This window comes from Lacerta agilis, chromosome 17 (genome assembly GCF_009819535.1).
Source record: "Lacerta agilis isolate rLacAgi1 chromosome 17, rLacAgi1.pri, whole genome shotgun sequence".
Classification (NCBI taxonomy): domain Eukaryota; kingdom Metazoa; phylum Chordata; class Lepidosauria; order Squamata; family Lacertidae; genus Lacerta; species Lacerta agilis.
Window position 1 is genome coordinate 30,246,146 of NC_046328.1, and position 21,255 is coordinate 30,267,400.

The 21,255-nt window shown below is 46.9% G+C and overlaps 1 protein-coding gene across 1 annotated transcript; it reads left to right on the top strand.

Annotated features, from left to right (window-relative positions):
• Positions 1–4,441: 4,441 nt before the first annotated feature.
• YIF1A (Yip1 interacting factor homolog A, membrane trafficking protein) lies at positions 4,442–19,903 on the top strand. Its single transcript, XM_033174572.1, has 8 exons — positions 4,442–4,587; positions 6,517–6,737; positions 8,605–8,709; positions 11,406–11,484; positions 13,553–13,610; positions 14,669–14,824; positions 17,133–17,226; positions 18,681–19,903. Exons 1-8 carry the CDS (start codon positions 4,557–4,559, stop codon positions 18,828–18,830), a joined length of 894 nt encoding a protein of 297 aa, XP_033030463.1. The 5' UTR covers positions 4,442–4,556; the 3' UTR covers positions 18,831–19,903.
• Positions 19,904–21,255: the final 1,352 nt, after the last annotated feature.

Here is a 21,255-nt window from a genome sequence, read left to right on the forward strand (position 1 = left end):
ATCAGATACATAACATTGGTATAAAATCAAACAATAATTAAATTACCTCCTAAAAACATCTCAAAATCAAATTAAAGTCTAATTAGATGGCTTTCCACAGGGTTAGGGTTGGGAACAGTAAGTGTTCTCTGAACTGAAATTTCAGCCTTCATGACATAGGAAAACAGCCAAGTGAACAGCAATTTTGGTGGAGGGGGGTCAAGATATTAACCGATATGCATGAAATTTCATATATCGCTATATAATCCCTAGTATAGTAAGATAAGACCTTCGGAGCAGGCATTAAAAAAAATTCAATTTTTTTTTAAAAAAACCAAGATAATTCCCCCCCCCAAAAAAATTGTTCCTTGATAATTTGTCACCCCCTCCATTATGGAACCCAGGGCGGCCCGCCCCCCTTGCTACTCCCCTGCCCACCGCCACTCCCTTCCTTCCTCCATCCCTGCCTGGGGGAGCACAGAGAAGGGTGCATGAATGCATGTCGAAACAAGCCTAGAGCTTCCCGTAAAATTAGCGTTAAATGCTCTGCCCACTTTTCCATCTCGCCCCACCCAGCCCTGGCAAATGGCCCCTGGAAGATTGCCCAGAAGGGAATGTGGCCGTCAATTTCCCCACCTCTGTCCTGCAGCCCAAAGTGCTACAGTCCCCTCTCTTGCCTCCCCTTTTGCGTGGGCTGTGCAGTGCCTACCCAGCGCTTTGAAAAGAGGAGACGGCTTGAAGAACTCGCTGCATGCTGCCGCCACGCAGGTTCCCTCCAGAGATTTTACGGCCCATATGTTTTCGATCACACATTCGAGATGTCCTGAAGGAGCCTGTGCAGATTCAGTTCTCTGAGCACAGATGGTAGGAAGTAGAGTGGGACCGGGGGGGGGGGGGGGCGGGAGAGAGAGAGAGAGAGAGAGAGAGAGAGAGAGAGAGAGAGAGAGAGAGAGAGAGATTGCAGGGGAGGAGGGCAGCAGCCCCTGAACAGATTGTGACAAGGGACCGCGCGACTTGCATCCAAAACTTTACCAGGGAGAAGATGTTAATTAAGAAAATGTGAATGTATTCTAAATTTAACCTGGGCTGGGTGAAATGGGTACAGCCGCACATCCGTTCATTAAATGGAAGCAGGATAGAAAAGTGGGTGTGCAATCATGTGTTCGCTTGCACTTACAATAATAATAAAAATAATAAATATGTTGTTGTTATATAACACAGTGCGGTCTAGTGGTTAGAGCGTTGGACTGGGACCTAGAGACTAGGGTCCAAATCCCCCTCTGCTCAGCTAGGAAGCTCACTGGACATGACCTTGGGCCAGTCGCTGCCTCTCAGCCTAACCTACCCCACAGGGTTGTTGTGGTGATTAAATGAGGAGGGGGGAGAACCACGTAGGCCACCTTGAGCTCCTTGGGGGGGGGGAAAGAACCCATGGGATATAAATGCACTTAATAAATAAATAGAAAAATAAATATTGTTATTATTTAGTGAGAGAAGTGAGAGCTGGACAATAAAGAAGGCTGATCGCCGAAGAATTGATGCTTTTGAATTATGGTGCTGGAGGAGACTCTTGAGAGTCCCATGGACTGCAAGAAGATCAAACCTATCCATTCTCAAAGAAATCAGCCCTGAGTGCTCACTAGAAGGACAGATCCTGAAGCTGAGGCTCCAGTACTTTGGCCACCTCATGAGAAGAGAAGACTCCCTAGAAAAGACCCTGATGTTGGGAAAGATGGAGGGCACAAGGAGAAGGGGACGTTGGACAGTGTTCTCGAAGCTACTAACATGAGTTTGGCCAAACTGCGAGAGGCAGTGAAGGATAGGCGTGCCTGGCGTGCTCTGGAGAGCCAGTGTGGTGTAGTGGTTAAGAGCGGTAGACTCGTAATCTGGGGAACCGGGTTCGCATCTCCGCTCCTCCACATGCAGCTGCTGGGTGACCTTGGGCTAGTCACACTTCTCTGAAGTCTCTCAGCCCCACTCACCCCACAGAGTGTTTGTTGTGGGGGAGGAAGGGAAAGGAGAATGTTAGCCGCTTTGAGACTCCTTCGGGTAGTGAAAAGCGGGATATCAAATCCAAACTCTTCTTCTTCTTCTTCTTCTTCTCTGGTCCATGGGGTCACAAAGAGTCGAACACGACTGAACGACTGAATAACAACAACATTATTTAGTCGCTGTACTCGTGGAGATGACTGAAAGCCACAGAGAAATGCTAAAACCAATTAGGATAAGCACAAAAACCAAAGCTTTAGAGATCCTGTCCCACTAAAATAGGCCTCAAATACTTTAAAAACCTTCAAATGCCTGGCTAAGAAGTGTTGGTCTGGTGCCTAAAAATGCATAAAGGTGGTACCAGGTAAGCTTCCCTGGGGAATGCATTCCACATGCAGGGAGCCACCACTGAGAAAGCTCTGTTCTCATGTTGACACCCCCCAGAACTCCTGTTGATGCTGCGGATGTCAGACTGCAGCTTCAATCATCCCTGATCATTGTCCATGCTGGCTGGGGATGATGGGAGTTGGAGTCTAGCAACATGTGGTGTTGCACAGGTTTCCCACCCTCTCTTTATGCAAGTGCATTTAATATGTGATCCCTGATTGGCTGGGGCCTGATTTGTCTGGGATAATAACATACAGATAATAAGAAGTGTGCATGCACATGAAAGCTCATACCAAGAACAAACTTAGTTGGTCTCTAAGGTGCTACTGGAAGGAATTTTTTTTATTTTTTTTTTATTTATTTTTTTGACTATGGCAGACCAACACAGCTACCTACCTGTAACTGGAACAATTTAATAATAATTTATTATTTATACCCCACCCACCTGGCTGGGTTTCCCCAGCCACTCTGGGCAGCTCCCAACAGACTATTAAGAACAGAATAAAACCTCAAACATTAAAAAACTTCGCTAAACAGGGCTGCCTTCAGATTTCTTCTAAAAGTCAGATAGTTGTTTATTATTTCCTTGACATCTGATGGGAGGGCATTCCACAGGGCGGGCGCCACTACGATGGGGATGGAGGTGCTCCTTCAGGTACCGGTATACTGGGCACAGGTTGTTTAGGGCAGGGGTCCCCAAACTAAGGCCCGGGGGCTGGATGCGGCCCAATCGCCTTTTAAAACTGGCCTGTGGACGTTCCAGGAATCAGCGTGTTTTTACGGGTTGGGTGGCCAGCTGTCATGGATGATTCAGCCGAGATTCCTGCATTGCAGGGGGTTGGACTAGATGACCATTTGGGAAGGGGGTCCATTCCAACTCTACAGTTCTAAGATTCTACGATTCTACATCTGTGGTCTGGCTACGTTTGGCATACAGTTCAGTCCCAGTGACCACATTTTGACAAAAGAAGATTGTGGAGCTGGGAAAGTTGCTGAAAAGAAAGAATAGTGGGATTTGCCCTGACAAGATGTGGCAATAGCCATTGGCTTAGATTGTTATTAAAAGCGGTATCGGGCATGATTGATAGGAAAATGGAACTCCCATGGTCAGAGGCAGCTACCCATAAATAACAGGTGCTGGGTGGGTGGGGGGGTAGACAAAGGAGGATGCTGCTTCTTTATGCCTTGCTTGTGAGCGTCAGAGTGCTGTCTGGTGGCTGGACACATCAGTCTCATCCCTATGCATTCCCCTCCCTTGCTTTCCTCTTCCCTCCACATTCCTTCTTCCTCTTGTATCATCAGAAAATAAAAAGAGCCTGCTGGATCAGGCCAAATACACAAATAGTCCAGCATGGTGTTTTCACACTGGCCAATGTGATTGTGTCTTAGTAGGCTGGGAGCCTTTGGGCAAACATTTTATCTTTCATACAGCATCTTGAATACTTAAATTTTAAAAAAAGTTTTATTTGAATCGTCCCAACAAAAAGGATCATACAGATTTAGTTACAGGTGGGTAGCCATGTTGGTCTGCCATAGTCGAAACAAAATAGAAAATTCTTTCCAGCAGCACCTTAGAGACCAACTGTGTTCGTTCTTGGTATGAGCTCTCGTGTGCATGCACACTTCTTCAGACACACGAAAGCTCATACCAAGAACAAACTCAGTTGGTCTCTAAGGTGCTACTGGAAAGAATTTTTGATTTTGTTCATACAGATTTATTTATTTATTTATTTTAAAAAACGACCACACTGGCATAAAGAATAGGAGAAGCCATCAACATTTCAACTGCCATATATACAGTACAGTTAACTGCTAATAATTGCTTTGACACAAGAGGGGCGGGGGAAATGGAACTTCCTCGCGCGCATGCGTCCTTAAGAGGACTTCTTGCTGAATGTTCAGTCGGAAACTCCGCCCCTTTGGAACAGCTGCGAGGAAGCAAAGGAAAAAAAGGGAGTGAAATGGATACATTTCCCGCCAATCAGCGCTCAGGGCCCTGAGCGCAGCCACCGTAGCAGCCAATGGGAAGCTGAGGATTTGCGGCGCTGGAGGCTTTGAGGACGTGGCTTGGACTTGCGTCTCCCTCCCCCTTCCTTTGGCTCCGTCTTCAAGTCTCCCTCCCCCGCCCCCCCCACTTTGATTTCAAGTTGATCACACTTTCAGAAGAGGGGGCCCCGTTTTGCAAACTATCGCGGGGAGCCATGGCTTATCCCCCTGGCTATGGGGGCCCAGGTAAGACCTTTGAGGACTCGGAGGGGGGGAACGGAAAGAGGGTAACAGGCCCCGGCCGGACGTGGCTTGAATGTTGGGGTGCCGATTCCTCCCCCCCCCCACGCAGTTGTATCCAGACAGTGTGGAAGACGGGTCTCTTGAGGGGGGGCGCTTGCCTCGGGATGAGGGCCTTAGCACCAAAATACCCTTTCTCTCTCCCCGCCCCCCGATAATCCTGTTGCTTCCTAAGGGGAGCTAAGTGAAAGGGGCCTTAGCTCAGCCGCAGAGCACGTGCATTTCTTTTGGCTCTTGGACCGTCCTGGGTTCAGTTCCAAAGAGACTTATAATCATAATTAAAGCGTCCTCTTTGCTACGTGTTCTTCCCTCGTGGATAAAAGAGAGAGAGAGAGACTTAGCTTCTGTCACAAATCCTTAGTAAAAATAATAATAATAATTGTTTGTGCCTTCGTTTTCTTTCTGGTGTGTTTTTAAAATTATTATTATTAGACCTGGGTTGTATCCCAACTCAGTTCCACTTAGGATTTAACTGCTGAAATCAATGGAGCTTTTTAATTTAAGTGGGTCTATTCCGAACTAGCATTGGATACAGTTTGTTATTGCTATGTGATGTGTTGTGGATGTTTTCCCCTTTTCTGTTTTTAATTGATTTTCATTATACTCTATATTTAAACTACCTTGAGCCCCCACCCCTTTTGGAATTGGAAAGGCAGGACACAAATCTCCTTTCCAAATTTTTTAAAAAATCTAGTTTGTTTATTGATTCCAATAAATGAATAAATGAACCCCTAGGATTCCCAGTTAAAAGGGGGAAGGCTATGGGGAACCACTGCCAGGTGGATAATAACACTGGGTTAGCTGGAGTGACGTTTTGTCTCGCGAGGAGGAGTGTTCACTGGTCTCTTGAGAGGTTTGTAGCATTGGGCTTTAAGGGGTAGTAGGCCATAGTTTAGTAAAAATTATGAGGATTTCTGTGGAGCTTCTCAATGAGAATTTGGGAGCCTGTGTGCCTGTCCAGATGCTTGCTGAACTACAACTCCCATCATCCCCATGTTGGCTGGGGTTGATGGGAGTTGAAGTCTTTACTACAACTGTGCAGCTCTGTCAGAGTAAAGCATTGCAAGCTTTACTCTCTCCTCCCCCCCCACCCTCGCCTCGGTCTCATATTGTAGAGTTGGAAGGGACCCCAAGGGTCATCTAGTCCAAACCCCCCCCCCACCACAATGCAGGAATCTTTTGACTAATGTGGGGCTCGAACCCACAACCCTGCGATTAAGAGTCTCATGCTCTACTGACCGAGCTATCCCAGTCTCCTCTGCCTTAGGCAAACCTCATCTGCCAAGTCGCCTTTCTCTCAAGATTTCTACCCTTCAGACGCACAAACGCTCAGTCTTCCGTCTCTCACCTCCCACTTGGTTCTCTGTCATGCTTAGTAAGAAACCACACTGCTCCTTTCCTTCCGTACTCTCCAACTTTGGGCTCAGAAGCAGCATTTCCTCTGAGGGGCAGGTGCTGGAGGCCCTCGCAGGAGCATAAACGTTCTCGCTGGGATTGCCTCTCTTGGCGACTGTTTTGTCGTGGCCCCAAAACTCTCTCTTGTTGGGCAGGAGCCAGGTAGCTTGGCCTCGTATCTAATCGGCAGCCACCGTAATACAAGGGGATAATAGTTTCCTTCCTTAAGGAGCTTAATCCTCCTGAGATTCTTAACTACCATTGTGAAATGGAGCTGAGTGTCCCGTAAGGAAATAAACCATATATTGGCATTTATAATAATTGTGCTCAGATAAGATCCTTGGGACGTTATGTAACCTATGGTAGGTGTTTGTTCTTCCAGGCTCTTGGCAACCGTAAGGGTATATCTGACCATCTGATATGCCTTACTTTCTTTTTAAAAATTCTCTCTCCTCCCTCCTAAAACCCCGTCTCTTGTAGGTTCTAAACACAGGACAAGGATCCCTCCTGTGCCGCAGAACGCAGATGCCCCCCAGCTCTTTGACGACACCAGTGCAGCCTACGGCCCCCAGCAGCCGGGTTACCCAGCCCCAGGCATTGACATGGGTTTCAACCAGATCTTTGCCGACCCGGTGGCCAACGTAGCGATGGCCTACGGCACCACCATCGCATCTCAGGGCAAGGACATCGTCCACAAGGAGGTAGGAAGAGGCATTCATCCTATGGGCTAGGCTTGCCTCGGAGCTGTACATCCAAAACGCTGTTACACCTCTTCCTAGATTTTCAGGGGACTATGGAGATGGACAAGAGGCACTTAGGAGATTGTCTCTTTAGGTCCGATGCAGAAAGGGATCTAACCATGGTGGCTTTTACCAAGAGTTCGCCATGGTTCCCACTCATTAAAACGGAGCATACCCGAGCCAGTTACCTGTCAAAGCTCCCACTTGCCGTGCTTAGAATCGCTTTCACAGAATTACGATTCCAATCGATGCCCTCGGCGGTGTCGGATGGACGCTACGGCAAAGTACATTATGAAGAGAGGACTTTGTCTGTGTGGGCAACCCTGTGTGGAGGACCTGTGCCTCTATTTATTGCAGTGCCCGCTGTATATAGACCCAAGAGACCTGATTCGTAAAACCCCTGTTTCCGAACGGAACTCACTTGAATAGGGTGGAGAGGGTGAAATGGCTGCTGAGCGATACTGATGCCTTTGTAACTTATAAAGTAGCACTCTATGCGTTGGCCGCTAAGAAGATCAGGAGGAAAGAACTAGATAAAACAGCAGTCAACTGCAAAGGGGATTCGGATATTTAATTTGGCACATTTTTACTAGAGAACCTTCTGCTATTCTATTTTATGCAACGAACAATCTTAGTAGTTGTGACTGTGGTTTATATTGTATGTGTGGTGCCTGGTGATTTTTATGGTTATTGCTGCTTTTCCTTTTGTTATTTTTCTGAATGATGCCATGGCCTATGACTAGCACAATGAAAGTCTATGATGATGGCGATGTTACACCTCTTCCTAAACAGTTGTCGCTTCTCCCAAAGGGCCCTGGGGACTGTAGTTTTAAGTGTGCTGTGAGTTGGTAGTTGCCAGAGTGGTTTAGCAAGCAGTCTATGTTCCCTGGGAAATCTGGGAAATTGTAGCTCTGGGAGGAGGCTAGGGGTCTCCGAACAATGTCAAACTACAGTTCCCACGTTGTCTGGGGGAAGCTTGTATAAAGTGGTACAGTGCTGCTTTTAATGTAGGGTGCACGTGGGGCCCTGTAGTCATTGTAACATAAACTTCCATGGCTGCATGCGTGTCATGCAACTAAAGCATATTTCCTTCTGTACCCCCAAAGATTCCTGGGAACTGTAGTTCACCCCTTGCAGACCTACAATTCTAAGCACCATTATCAAATAATACTCTGGGGGAAAGCCATGACTGGATAAAGTACTTTGAATGCATAATGCAGGTGGGGTGGAGCTTAGGGTTGGTTCATTCGCCCCTTCCGGGTTTTGTGTACTCCCTGTGCTCTTAACTAGCTACAGGTTTTGCCCCCCACCCTTCATGCTTTTGGGACCCCCTCTCTAATATAAAACACTCTTTTTTGCCAGCCTGCTACAAAACTGTTGGAGGGGAGGGAAAGGGGAAGAGATATCATTATACTTGTCCACACAAAGTCTGCACCTATAAGCAATGCGTTCATAAGTTGTGATAGTTGTCGTATCTTCCGTCCATTGACCAAAAGGGGCCATAGATTTATATTCCCAGTGCATCAATATCGGTCTTTTGGGCGTAGTAAGGGCACAGAGAATCCATTTATGCTGCCCAGTTGTCAGATTCCTTACGGAATCGTAGAATTGTAGAGAAGGAAGGGACCACAAGGGTCATCTAGTAGTCCAACCCTCTGTAATGCAGGAATGTTTTGTCCAACGTGGGGCTGGAACTCACGACCCCGAGGTTAAGAATCTCACACTCTTATCGGCTCAGCTATCTCCCAGGTATAGTAGGTGTGTAATTCAGAAGAATACTTTCCTCTGAGCTGGATAATTTTTCATTCTTGAATTTTGCTTCCATCAGATCCATCGGTTCATGTCCATGAACAAGCTGAAATACTTCTTTGCGGTGGACACCACGTACGTGATGAAGAAGCTCGCCCTGTTGGTGTTTCCTTATGTACACCAGGTACAGATAAGGAGGCAGCAGTTTGCCCTCTGTTTTTGTTTGGGGGGGAGTCTTGGTTTTATTTATTTACAGCTTTTACACCCCGCCCTTCAGCTGGAAAAGGCCCTTCATAGTGGCATACGGTTCTGAGATGGTCCCTCCCTTCCCTCAGGCTAACCACCTTAAAAAGATACGTCACGTGAGGAAACAGGATGGTGGAGGGAGGAGGAAAATAGCAAGCTCAAGCACAGGTTCCCAAAGTTACAGTTCTTAACTCTACAGTTTGTGTCAGTGGCGGTTCTGGCACTCTTGCCCTTGATAAGGAGCAACTGTCACTCCCATGGATGAGATTCTGGAGCAGAGCAGGTGACAGACATTTAGTTCGGGAGGACAGGGCAGTTTCTGCCACATAGTTCTTTCCTCAGACTGCTAACTTGGCCGCAGTTAAGATATTCACAGGAAGGGACTTAAAGGGTCGTTAACAGCAACTTAAGAGACTACACTGCTGGATTTCATTCTCTGCTATTGGTGGGTGGGGGAAAGAATCTGGGTGTGTTCAAAAAAGAGAAAACATGTACCCACAGTATTTCCAAGCACATACAGAACACCTTTCCCTTGCCATTGGCTTGGGCCTCAGCAAGGGTGTGGTCGTTGGGGATACTACTACTACTACTACTTCTAATAATCTACTCATACTTTAGGGATGCGTGTGGCGCTGTGGTCTAAACCACAGAGCCTAGGGCTTGCTGATCAGAAGGTCGGCGGTTTGAATCCCCACGACGGGGTGAGCTCCCATTGTTCAGTCTCAGCTCCTGCCCACCTAGCAGTTCAAAAGCACGTCAAAGTGCAAGTAGATAAATAGGTACCGCTCCGGCGGGAAGGTAAACGGCGTTTCCGTGCGCTGCTCTGGTTTGCCAGAAGCGGCTTAGTCATGCTGGCCACATGACCCGGAAGCTGTCTGTGGACAAACAGCAGCTCCCTCGGCCTATAGAGCGAGATGAGCGCCGCAACCTCAGAGTCGTCCGCGACTGGACCTAACAGTCAGGGGTCCCTTTACCTTTACTCATACTTTGCCCATCTGACTGGGTTGCCCCAGCCACTCTGGGTGGCTTCCAACAGAATAAAAACACAGCAAAACAACAAACATTAAAAACTTCCCTAAACAGGGCTGTCTTCAGAAAGTCAGATAGTTGTTTATCTCCTTGACATCTGATGGGAGGGCGTTCCACAGGGCAGGCACCACTACCAAGAAGGCCCTCTGCCTGGTTCCCTGTAGCTTCACTTCTCACAATGAGGGAATCTCCAGGTATACAGAGCCGAGGTGAAGTTTTACAAACTTATGCATGGTACAGAAGAAGTGGATAGAGGAGTTTTTTCTTCCTCATAATACCGTATTTTTTGCTCCACAAGATGCACTTTTTTCCTCCTAAAACGTAAGGGGAAATATCTGTGCGTCTTATGGAGCGAATGGTGGTCCCTGGAGCTGAATTGCCCAGGGGCCAAAAGAGGATCATGCTTTTTATTTTACAAAGAGAAAAGGGGGTGTTGAAAGGACCCCGCTCAGCAGCTGATCAGCAAGAGATCGGGAGAGAGATAAGAGTCCCAGCTCCCTTTCAGCCCCGCCCTCCATTGTTGAATGTGCTGCAGAGGGAGGTTGTTTGTTTCCCCAGCGACATGTGACTGGCTGATTTAGATTATCTGTCTGGAAACTGTAGAAAAGGCTCCCTTTCCTTTAGAAGCTGCAGAAATGTGAGTTCAACACCATAAAAATGGGGCTTTTCCTCTTTGCTTTTCCCCCTTTGCAAAAGGAGCTGCAAAACTTTTAGCTGATCCTCAAAAAAACCCAGGGTTTTTCCCTTTGCAAAAAAAAGCTGCAAAACTTTTAGCTGATCCTCAAAAAAACAGGTCTTTTAGAGCAGGAAAACCAGGAAATTTTTTTTTTATTTCTTGTTTACTCCTCTAAAAAGGAGGTGCGCCCTATGGTCCTGTGCGCCCTATGGAGCGAAAAATACGGTACCTGGAAATGGAGGTCATCCAATGAAGCGAAGTGGGGGTAGATTCAGGACAGATGAAAGGGAGGGCTTCTTCACACGGTGTATGTAGTTAACTATAAGGCAGGTTCCTAAGTTTCTAATTATGTCAGCCATTTACCGTATTTCAGAACCATGAGGACTGTCATCTTAGAAGGCAGATTCTTATGCTCCTACATTTTGTTTGAAAGGGACAGTTTGGGTGTAGGATATATTAAGGATCACTTGAGAGGCCTTGTATCCCAGCTCAATCACTGAGATGGTTCGGAGGAGAGCGGCTTGCTATTCCTCCATGTTACAGAGGCACCGCCTGGCTTCCATGCAAAGTTGGGCATTTAGTTGTTGAACACGCTTCAGCCAGAGATGCGGCAGGCACCCTCGCTGTTGACTTTCATGAAAGAGACTTTTTAATGCTACCAGGCCCTGGGCAAATGTTTTAAGTTCAGTTCACCCATCACCTCAATGCTTATGTGTATTTTTTAAAAAATAAAATATGCGGTGCTTTATGTTTTAACAGTAAACGCTGCTCAAATATTCTATAATACGGCTGTACAGAAAAATAAAATTAAATATCCAAGCTTTGCCCACCTCAGCTTCAGTGCCGTTTGAGAACAACCGTGAACCCCTCTTTTAAAAAAAGTATTTTGAAAAGGGTCCTCACCTGCGCCTGTTCTCCTTCCTCTGCAGAACTGGGAAGTCCGCTACCACAGAGATGTCCCCCTCACGCCTCGGCAGGACGTCAACGCTCCAGACCTCTACATTCCTAGTGAGTGGAGGCCCTCTCTTGAACATAGGGGGGTTTCTTTACTTATTCCTTATTTTACCGTTAGTAACAACCCAAAACTACAGTAGGCAGAGTGTTTCACCGTACCCTATTCAAAGCAAAAAAGCAATCAGTAACAATAGAGAGAAATGGTGGCACGCCAATATAAATCAGGCCATCCTTATTTCCTGAGCTGGCGTGGAGGGTGAATGCTTAGCGCTGGAGTCCAAAGCACAGGAAATAAAATCCCATCAGATGACAAACATGCCTTTTGGATCCTCCGCCATCCATCCGTACTCCCAGAAACACCGTTTAATTTTTTTCCGCAGTAGCCGTATCCCACAATTTTTTTTACCACAAATGCATATTCCCTCCCTCCCTGCCCCCGAGGTTTTCCATTGCTGGGCTGCCGAAATCCTAGCTAATGTCCATGCCAAAATTTATTGAGAGTGGCAAGGTTTTATGTTGATTGTCCACATATTGATAGTCGGGGGGGGGGGACTGAACAGGTGATTCATAGCAGCGTTTCTCGATGTTCGCCTCCGTAACAAAAACCAGGGTTTGTTAGTTTTAAAAAGCACTTTCTAAAGCAGAGGTGGAGTGGTGGCTTTCAGACCGAGGGCCACGTTTCTGTGCGCGCAGCCTCCTGGGGGCCGCATTCAATTTGTGGGCAGGGCCAGAGGAATAAGTTTATTAGGGTGCTGAGAGCTGTTAGGGGATGTCTCTATTCCTTTCACGGAGCTACAGTTCCCAGAGTAGCTTAACAATCGATCCCTTTTCACAGGGAACGCTGGATATTGCAGCTCTGTGAGGGGTATTGGGGGCAGTGTCTTCTAGCAACTCTCCGTACCCTTTACAAACCTAGGTCTTCCAGGATTTGCTGGGGGACTCCATCACTGTTTAAAGTGCTGTGGTCCTGTTTTAAAATGCACAGTGAAGATGGGACCCAGTTTCCAAAGCAATAGGGTTAAATAAATTGTTGGTCTTGATTCAAATTTTTAGTCTATCTCTTAGAGCAGGGATGAGGAGCCTGTGTCATTGGACTCCAGCCCCCATCACCCCCAAACCTTTTGTCACCTGGGCTGATGAGAATTACAGGCTCTCCCTTCAGGGTGGATAAAAATCAATGATTAAAAAAAATAAAATAAAAATCGGATTTTTAAAAAAATTTAAATTGGATTTTTTAAAATTTAAATTGGATTTTTTTTTAAATAAAATGCTTTTTGAGGAAAATATTTTACCATCCAAAGGTTATTCAATCATGAAATAAAGATTAGTTTTTTAATTACGTAGAATAAGGCTGTATATGTTTATTTTTTGGGTAAACAAATTCCATTAATCCATTCACAATGTCATTTATGCTCTTCCAGAGGTTTTTGTAAAATTATTGGGCAGTTTCTCTGCCTACAAGATATTATCACAGATGCTTGGTTTACTTTTGCAGTTCTCAAAACTGAACTTGACTCAGCAGAGATCACATGCCTCTTCTTCACAGCAAAAACGTTATAACATTAACAGAGTTGAGAAAAAGACCTTATTCCTATTGTTCTACAAACCTATGAATACAGAATCAACCCCTTCAGTGTTAAGTTTCAAGAACTTCAGTGAATAGAATAGAAACAATACTTTTCTGATTGTTTGGAGTGGAATGGATCTAATAAATCTATTTAAATTGCTATTATTAAGGTAATGATTATTTTTCTCCTTCCTAAGTACAACAGAAAAGTTGTCCAAATATGAATGATTAACCTATTAAACTGGGGATAAAAAAACTAATATGAGAAGTTGTTATTCTAAAAATCTTCATCTACTTGCATATTAAAGTTATACCAGCAAGAATTAGTCTTTATGTAGAAAACTGTTATTTAAATCAAGCCTTACTGACTAGTGATTTAAATCAAATCCACCCTGTCTCCCTTCTTGTTTTAGAGTTAAGCTAGACAGGATAGCTAATTTTAGTAGAAGCTAACTCTCTGCCCTTTCCATCCCCGCCACCCCGGAAAACTGCAGTTTGTTCCATCAAATTGGCTGGTTCTCATGAGTGTGATTCTTCTTCTTGCCCTCTCTCCAGGTATGGCTTTCATTACCTATATCTTACTTGCTGGGATGGCACTTGGTTTACAGAAAAGGTAAGCAACGAGGTTCCCCCCCCCCACCCTCACACGCTTTAATTCCCACATCTGGAGGTCACAGGTTCCTTATTCCTGCTTCATTTCATAACTTGCCCTCTGTAGTAATGTTGCTAAATGATCATAGAGTTGGGAGGGACCAGATGACCCTTCCAACTCTATGATTACAAGTAGGCAGAGATGCTCTTGTAAAACGCAACATCCTTCCTCCTCTTTCTGTGGTTCCTTAAATTTATTTTTATCACTTCCTGCATATTACAAATTAACTTATTCTTTTCTTCATCTACTTTAATTATATACTCTTATGAAACTGCATGTTATTGCAACAATCCTGCCAGTGTCCTCATCTGTTTACAATTTGTTTTTTTTCAATATTCAATACACCATTTCCATGCTTTTATAAAAAGTTTGTTATCTTGATTTCTTATTTTTCCGGTTTTGCCATTTCTGCATAGTCCATATGTTTTTGTATCCGTTCTTCTTTCGTTGGGACTTGTAACATTCTTGCCACTGAATAAATTTCTATACTGTTCAGGTAGTTCTATCCCTATAATTCCCAGAAGAAAAGCTTCTGGGGTGTGTGTGTGTTTACAAATGTTATTTTAAACATCTTTTTCAGTTCATTATATATCATTTCCCAGTAAGCTTTAACCTTGCCACAAGACCACCACATATGATAAAAAGTACCTTCTTTCCCTTTGCATTTCCAACACTTACTCGATTTTGATTTATACATTTTTGCCAGTTTACTCGGTGTTAGATACCATCTATATAACATTTTAATATAGTTTTCTCTTAAGCCATAGCATGCTGTGAATTTTATATCCGTATTCCACGATCGTTCCCACACTTCCATATCTTTATTATAACCAATATCTATTGCCCAATGTATCATTGAGGATTTTACTTGCTCGTCCTTTGTCTGACAATCCAATAATATCTTAGACATTTTAGACAGCACAATAACATTGCATTCCAACATCCAGACTCTCCTCACATATTTATGTTCGTTCCTGACATTCATTCCGTTCTGCTCTTTCCGCCTTGTTCCTTCCTAGGTTTTCACCGGAGGTCCTGGGGGTGTGTGCCAGCACGGCGTTTGTGTGGGTCGTGATTGAGGTTCTCGCCCTTTTGCTGGGACTGTACCTTGTGACGGTCCAGAGCGACCTGGGCACCTTCGACCTGCTTGCTTACTGCGGCTACAAATACGTTGGGTAAGTGGGCCTCTACCTTCTGCCTTGTGGCCAGTACACTGTCGGCCTAGCGCACTGGGAAGGAACTATAAGAGCAATGTGTGGTGTAGTGGTTAAGAGCGGTAGACTCGTAATCTGGTGAACCGGGTTCGCGTCTCCACTCCTCCACATGCAGCTGCTGGGTGACCTTGGGCCAGTCACACTTCTCTGAAGTCTCTCAGCCCCACTCACCTCACAGAGTGTTTGTTGTGGGGGAGGAAGGGAAAGGAGAATGTTAGCCGCTTTGAGACTCCTTTGGGTAGTGAAAAGCGGGATATCAAATCCAAACTCTTCTTCTCTAAATATTGGATGGACTCCAGCTCCTATCAGCCCAAGCCAGCAAGGCCAGTGGTCAGGAATGATGGTGGCTGAGGTCCAGCAACATCAGAAGGGCCACATCTCTGGCCTAGCGGTCCTTGGGACCATAGGAGGCTGTGTTTACGTGAGGTCAGACTTATTGTCCCAACTTGGCTCTTTCACTTGGGGTCTTGAGCGGTGTTTAAACTGACTCTTGTATTTTCTTCGTTGAGGCTTTAATGTGGCTCGAGACCACAATACCTCAAGGATTGCCTCTCCTCACATGAACTGAATCAAACCCTGAAATCACTCTCTGAGGCTCTTCTCTGTGTGACCCTCTCTGGGATGTCCAGAGGGTGACGACATGGGGACGGGCCTTTTCAGTGGTGGCTCCCTGCTTGTGGAATGCTCTCCCCTGGGCACCCTCTTTATCTAGCTATAGGCACCAGGCAATAACTTTAATGTAGTGTGACCTTTTGGCCCTTTAAATTAGAGTACCTGTGGCCTCTTTTAGTAGGGCTGGATCTATAAGACCTGTCATTCGTGTGTGTAGTTGTGTTTTTTGGTTTGTGTTTTGAAGTGTTGTGTTTGCTGTAATGGTTTATAGTGTTTACAAGTTGCTTTGGGTCACTTTTGTCAGGAACATACAGAGTATTGTTATCACCATCACCCACCGCCAGCACAGCCCCCTTTTTGCAATGACTTCGCCACACACCTCCATGCAGTGTTGTGATGGCATCTCAATGAGGTGCAGCCCTCTGAATGTTATTAGACACCAGCTCCCATCAGCCCCAGCCAGCAGTGATCAGGGATGATGGGAATTGTAGTCCAGCAAACACCTGGAGCACCATCCCCATTCTCCAAATGCCACTCTCCAAAAATTCTCTATAATGTGCCTCTGGGCATTTGCCAGATACCTGTACGGCCACCACCTAATGTCCCATCCATGTTCAGATGGGAAGCAAAGGCTTCTGATTCAGAAGGTGAGTGTACAGACAGCCCTTTAAAAACACACGTGCACAGACATATTTATTTGGTTAAATTTGAAATTGTGATATACATTTAAATTTTATAACTAAAGAGATTGTTCTGGGGAAATTTCCCAACACAGCACCGATTTTTAAAATGCACATATGTGATTATTATTTGCAGTATCTGTCCAGAAGGTCTGTATAATTTTGCTAGAGTTGCCACATTTCCAAAAGTGAAAATCCAGACACAAAAGTTGTTGAGCTCAAAAAAATAATGAAGTCTTTGAGCTGTTTTTAAAGAAAGTTGCCAAAATCTCGACTTCGGACATGGGTTTCCATACAACTGGATTTCCCCGGACATTTAAGCGAATTCTGCCCGGACACCGTTTCTGACTGCTGTATTCTGGACTTTTTGGCAGCCCTAAATTATGCATACACATAAATGTCACATATAGGGAAACAAAATAGAAAATTCTTTCCAGTAGCACCTTAGAGACCAACTGAGTTTGTTCTTGGTATGAGCTTTCGTGTGCATGCACACTTCTTCAGATACCTGTATATAGGGAAACAGTTCTGCAGTTACCTTGTTTAAAAACTACCACCATCTGCTTTTACTAATAAACAGAATTTTTGCCTCCCATAATGCTTCCAGTATTACTCCCCCAAAATTTTAAGTTGAACTTGTACAATTCCAGCGCCGAATATATTTATGCCAACAATTTAAGAATCTTCCCCCCACCCCTCCGTCCCGCCCTCACGATTACATCGTTTTCCCCAAAGTTTCTTTTTAATATGCTATGCGTAGGCACCTTGGTGTCCCGGCACCTCTTAAGCTTTTAGAAATTTCTATAAAGCTTTCAGTGCTGAGAACTGACAGTGTGTCTCGCCTGACTAAAAGAGGGTGATTGGCAGAGATCTTAACAACAGCTGTGAATCTCAGAATGCTGGGCCTGGATGACAGCCTTGACAGGAGGGGATTTAACAGCCATGATCACACTTGCCATTTCCTCCTCCTCCTCCAGGATGATCCTAGCCGTGGTGGGCGGCCTCGCTTTTGGCAGCAATGGCTATTATATCGCCTTGGCTTGGGCTTCCTGTTCTCTTATGTATTTCATGGTGAGTACTGGGATCTGGGCCCTGGCACTCCCAGGGTGCCGTGGGGCAGGAAGTCTCGTCAGCAGGCCTTTCCCCGGGGACCCACAGAGTTCCTGGTAGATCAGACCAAAGGGAACGAGGAGCCTGCGAGCTTCTGCATGCTGCTAGACGGCAACGACAACAACAACACTCACATTTAAAACATTTATGGCTCCACTTTAAACCGCCATGGCTTCCCGCAAAGCATTCTGGGAGCCAGGGCCGTCTTAAGCATATGTGGCGCCGGGGTGCAAAGGTCTGCCTGGCACGCCCCCCCCCCAGTTGCCCAGTCCTAGGTGCTCAGGAAGGTGGAGCCGGCCGGCCACCTCAGTGTCTCGCTGTCTCTGTCTCCCCTGAACTTGCGGCACAAGGCCGCCCGCAGCAGAAGAGCCACCGGCGGGTGGGCTTTTCCCCAAACTCAACCCTCCAGGCCTGGCGCCCCTGAGAGCCTGGTACCCGGCTGCCCCACACCCCTAGCTCCTATGGGTAAGATGGCCCTGGTGGGAGCTGCAGTTTGCGTAAGGGCGCAGAGAGTTATCAGGAGGCACTCCCCCCCCCCCCACAGAGCTTGCAGTTATCACACAGAGTAGTTATACAATCTGTCCCTGGGAACTCTGGGAATTGCAGCTCTTGAGTGGAAAAGGGGTTCACCCCAGCACCTTTAGCAAACTAAAATTTAAAGTGGTATAACAGTGCTGTGGGTTAAACCACAGAGTGTAGGGCTTGCTGATCAGAAGGTCGGCGGTTCGAATCCCTGCCACGGGGTGAGCGCCCGTTGCTCGGTCCCAGCTCCTGCCCACCTAGCAGTTCGAAAGCACGTCAAAAGTGCAAGTAGATAGATAGCGGGAAGGTAAACGGCGTTTCCGTGCGCTGCTCTGGTTCGCCAGAAGCGGCTTTGTCATGCTGGCCACATGACCCGGAAACTGTCTGTGGACAAACGCCGGCTCCCTCGGCCTATAGAGCAAGATGAGCGCCGCAACCCCAGAGTCGGACACGACTGGACCTGATGGTCAGGGGTCCCTTTACCTTTTTAACAGCGCTTTAAATGTGGGTGTGGCCTACAACTCTCACCATCCCTATTTGCCTTGCTGCCTCAGCGCTGATGGGAGTCGAGGAGCCCAGCAACATCGCTCAGCGGGTTAGAGCGTGGTGCTGACGATGCCAAGGTCGCAGGTTCGATCCCCGTTTTAAGGCACAGCTGCTTATTCTTGCAGGTCGAGGGGATTGGACTAGATGAGCCCCAGGGTCCCCTTCCGACTCAATATTATTCTGTGAGATAGCAGGGTCACAAGTTTCTAGCTGCATGAACACCTGGGAAGGCTGCAGGTTGCCCACCCCTGCTTTTACAATAAAGGAGTGAATTGTGGGGGTGGGGGGAGAGGCGAGTCTTCTTCCTTAACCTCTGACTTGCGGCACATTTCCTCTCTCCAAACCAGGTGCGCTCCTTGCGGATGAAGATCCTTCCTTCAATGGTGCAGGAAGGGATGAGCCGGCCTAGCGGGAGGGCGCAGATGTACGTCACCCTAGCAGCAGCCGCCTTCCAGCCTCTGATCCTCTATTGGCTGACTGCACAGCTGGTTCATTAGGCGAGGCAGAGGAGAGGACCCGTCCGTGGAGGCCCCAACGTTTGCCTGGGGAGGTGGGGGTGGGGGCTGGCTTTGCAAGGACCCCTCTCTCTTCCTGCCCTCTGATTTCTCCCACCCACCGGCCCCAAATTCCCTGATGTACACACTCCACCTCTTCCTGGGCCTTGCCAAGGAGGACGGGGGTTCCGCTGACGAAAGGAATGATGCCGAATAAGGGAGGTGCCACGTCCTCTCTTGGGGCTCCCCGCCCCTCACAAAATCACGAGAGCGGAGGGGAAGTGAGGACTGTCAAAACTATCCAGGCTTGACACTGCCTGCCCCCCGCCCCCCCCCCCGGCTTGACTCCCAAATCTGTGTCCTGTTCCATTTCCACTGGTCGTTGCAAACGTCTCCTTGCTTGGGGGGCAGACTCGGATAGGGTGGGGCAGGGTTGTTTCGGACACTCCTCCTCCCCCCTTTCATGCTCCTGGGAGCACTTTTGCTATGCAAAGAATTTTTAAGAACATGACTTCTGGTGTATTATTATTATTGCCTTCTGGAGCAAAACACCCTTTCCCTCTCTTCTGAAAATCAGCTGGTTTACTTTAAATGACTTCTCCTGCTTCCCCCCCCCCCCAAATTGGTGGTCTTTTGACCCCCAGCACCAACACCTGAGCATTGACAGGGGACACCTGCTGAGCAAGGAGCTCCCCCCCCCAAAAAAATCCCCCACCCTCTGCTGTTATGTTGTCGGAGAGCAGAGACCCTCCGCTCTCAAAGACTGTATACTATTGGTCATCAGATGCTGTGTTGTTGAGGTACTTTCAAACACTTTCCCACTTGTTTTCATTATATTAACCTTTGTTGGGGTTTTAAAAAAATGTCTATACTGCCACAGATACAAGCCAGCAAAGAGTTGGGTTTGGGTAGACAGGGAGGTGGGGTGGGGGGGAATCTTAATGAAATCTGCAAAGCAGCTAAGTTGTGTCTTTTAGCCAACTTTCAGAGGAAAGACTTCGCATTTCAACTTTCCCCCCATCTGTTTATGGGAGAGTTCATTCTTGGAAGCGACGATAAAAATGTGCTTGACAACTTGTGCGTTTGTTCACATTTCATCCGGCTGGGGGTGGCTGCCAACTTTCTCCCTCTCCCCAGCCCCAGTAAAGCGCCTGTGCTTCTTTATTTTAATAACGGCGTGTGGCTAAATAAGCTTGGCTTGATCTAGTACCCCCCCGTGTGGTTTTCTCTTTGGGCACATCCACACTTTAAACTGTCCTGGCTTCCCCCAGAGAATTCTGGGAACTCTCATTTGTTAAGGGTGCTGTGAGGAGACCCCCTTTTTGCCTCACAGAGCTACAATTTCCAGATTTCCCTGGGAAGGGGGATATATTGTGTAGCCACTCTGGGAACTGTAGCCCTGTGAGGAATAGGGGAGTCTGTTAACAACAACAACAACAACAATTATTTTATTTATACCCCACCCATTTCACTGGGTCACCCCAGCCACTCTGGGTGGCTCCCAACAAAATACTAAAAACACAGTAAAACTACCATTAAAAACTTCCCTGAAGAGTGCTGAGTATTGTTCACAGACTACCTAGCTCCTCACAGGGCCACAATTCCTAGAGTGATTTAATGGCCAGGGTTGTTCTGAAAATTGTAGCTCTGTGAGCGGGGAATAGGCAAGTCTAGAACAACTCTCAGCACCCTTAACAAACTACATTTCCCAGGATTCTTTGGGGGAAGTCACAGCTGTTTTAAGAGGTAAAGGTACCCCTGACCATTAGGTCCAGTTGCAGACGACTCTGGGGTTGCGGCGCTCATCTTGCTTTACTGGCCGAGGGAGCTGGCGTTTGTCCGCAGCTTCTGGGTAATGTGGCCAGCATGACTAAGCCGCTTCTGGCGAACCAGAGCAGCGCATGGAAATGCCGTTTACCTTCCCGCCGGAGCGGTACCTATTTATCTACTTGCATTTTGACGGGCTTTCGAACTGCTAGGTTGGCAGGAGCTGGGACCGAGCAACGGGAGCTCAAACTCTCCCTTCTGATCGGCAAGCGCTAGGCTCAGTGGTTTAGACCACAGCGCCACCCGTGTCCCTAGTGCTTTTAAATGTGTGGAGCGAATCTGGGCCTTCACTTCCCTGCTACCTTCTACCGCTCGCCGTAACCCTCCCATCCTCTTAGCTTAGAATAGTTACTCACCTCTGACACCAGGTGGCAGCAGACACATCATGGAGCAGCTGCAGAGAGACTGGCTTGGTACTTGGCTGTGTGTGGGATGTTTGTGTGCGCGCACACATGTTTCAATGGCTTGTCTGGAGGAGCGTTTATTGGAGTGAAGAAAAAAAATATTTTGTTCACTGTTTGCAATTACGGGGGAACTTCACGGAGGAGCAGTTTCCTGTTCCCAGGAGGGGGTTGAAGGGGAAGTTCTACGGCAGCTGCTG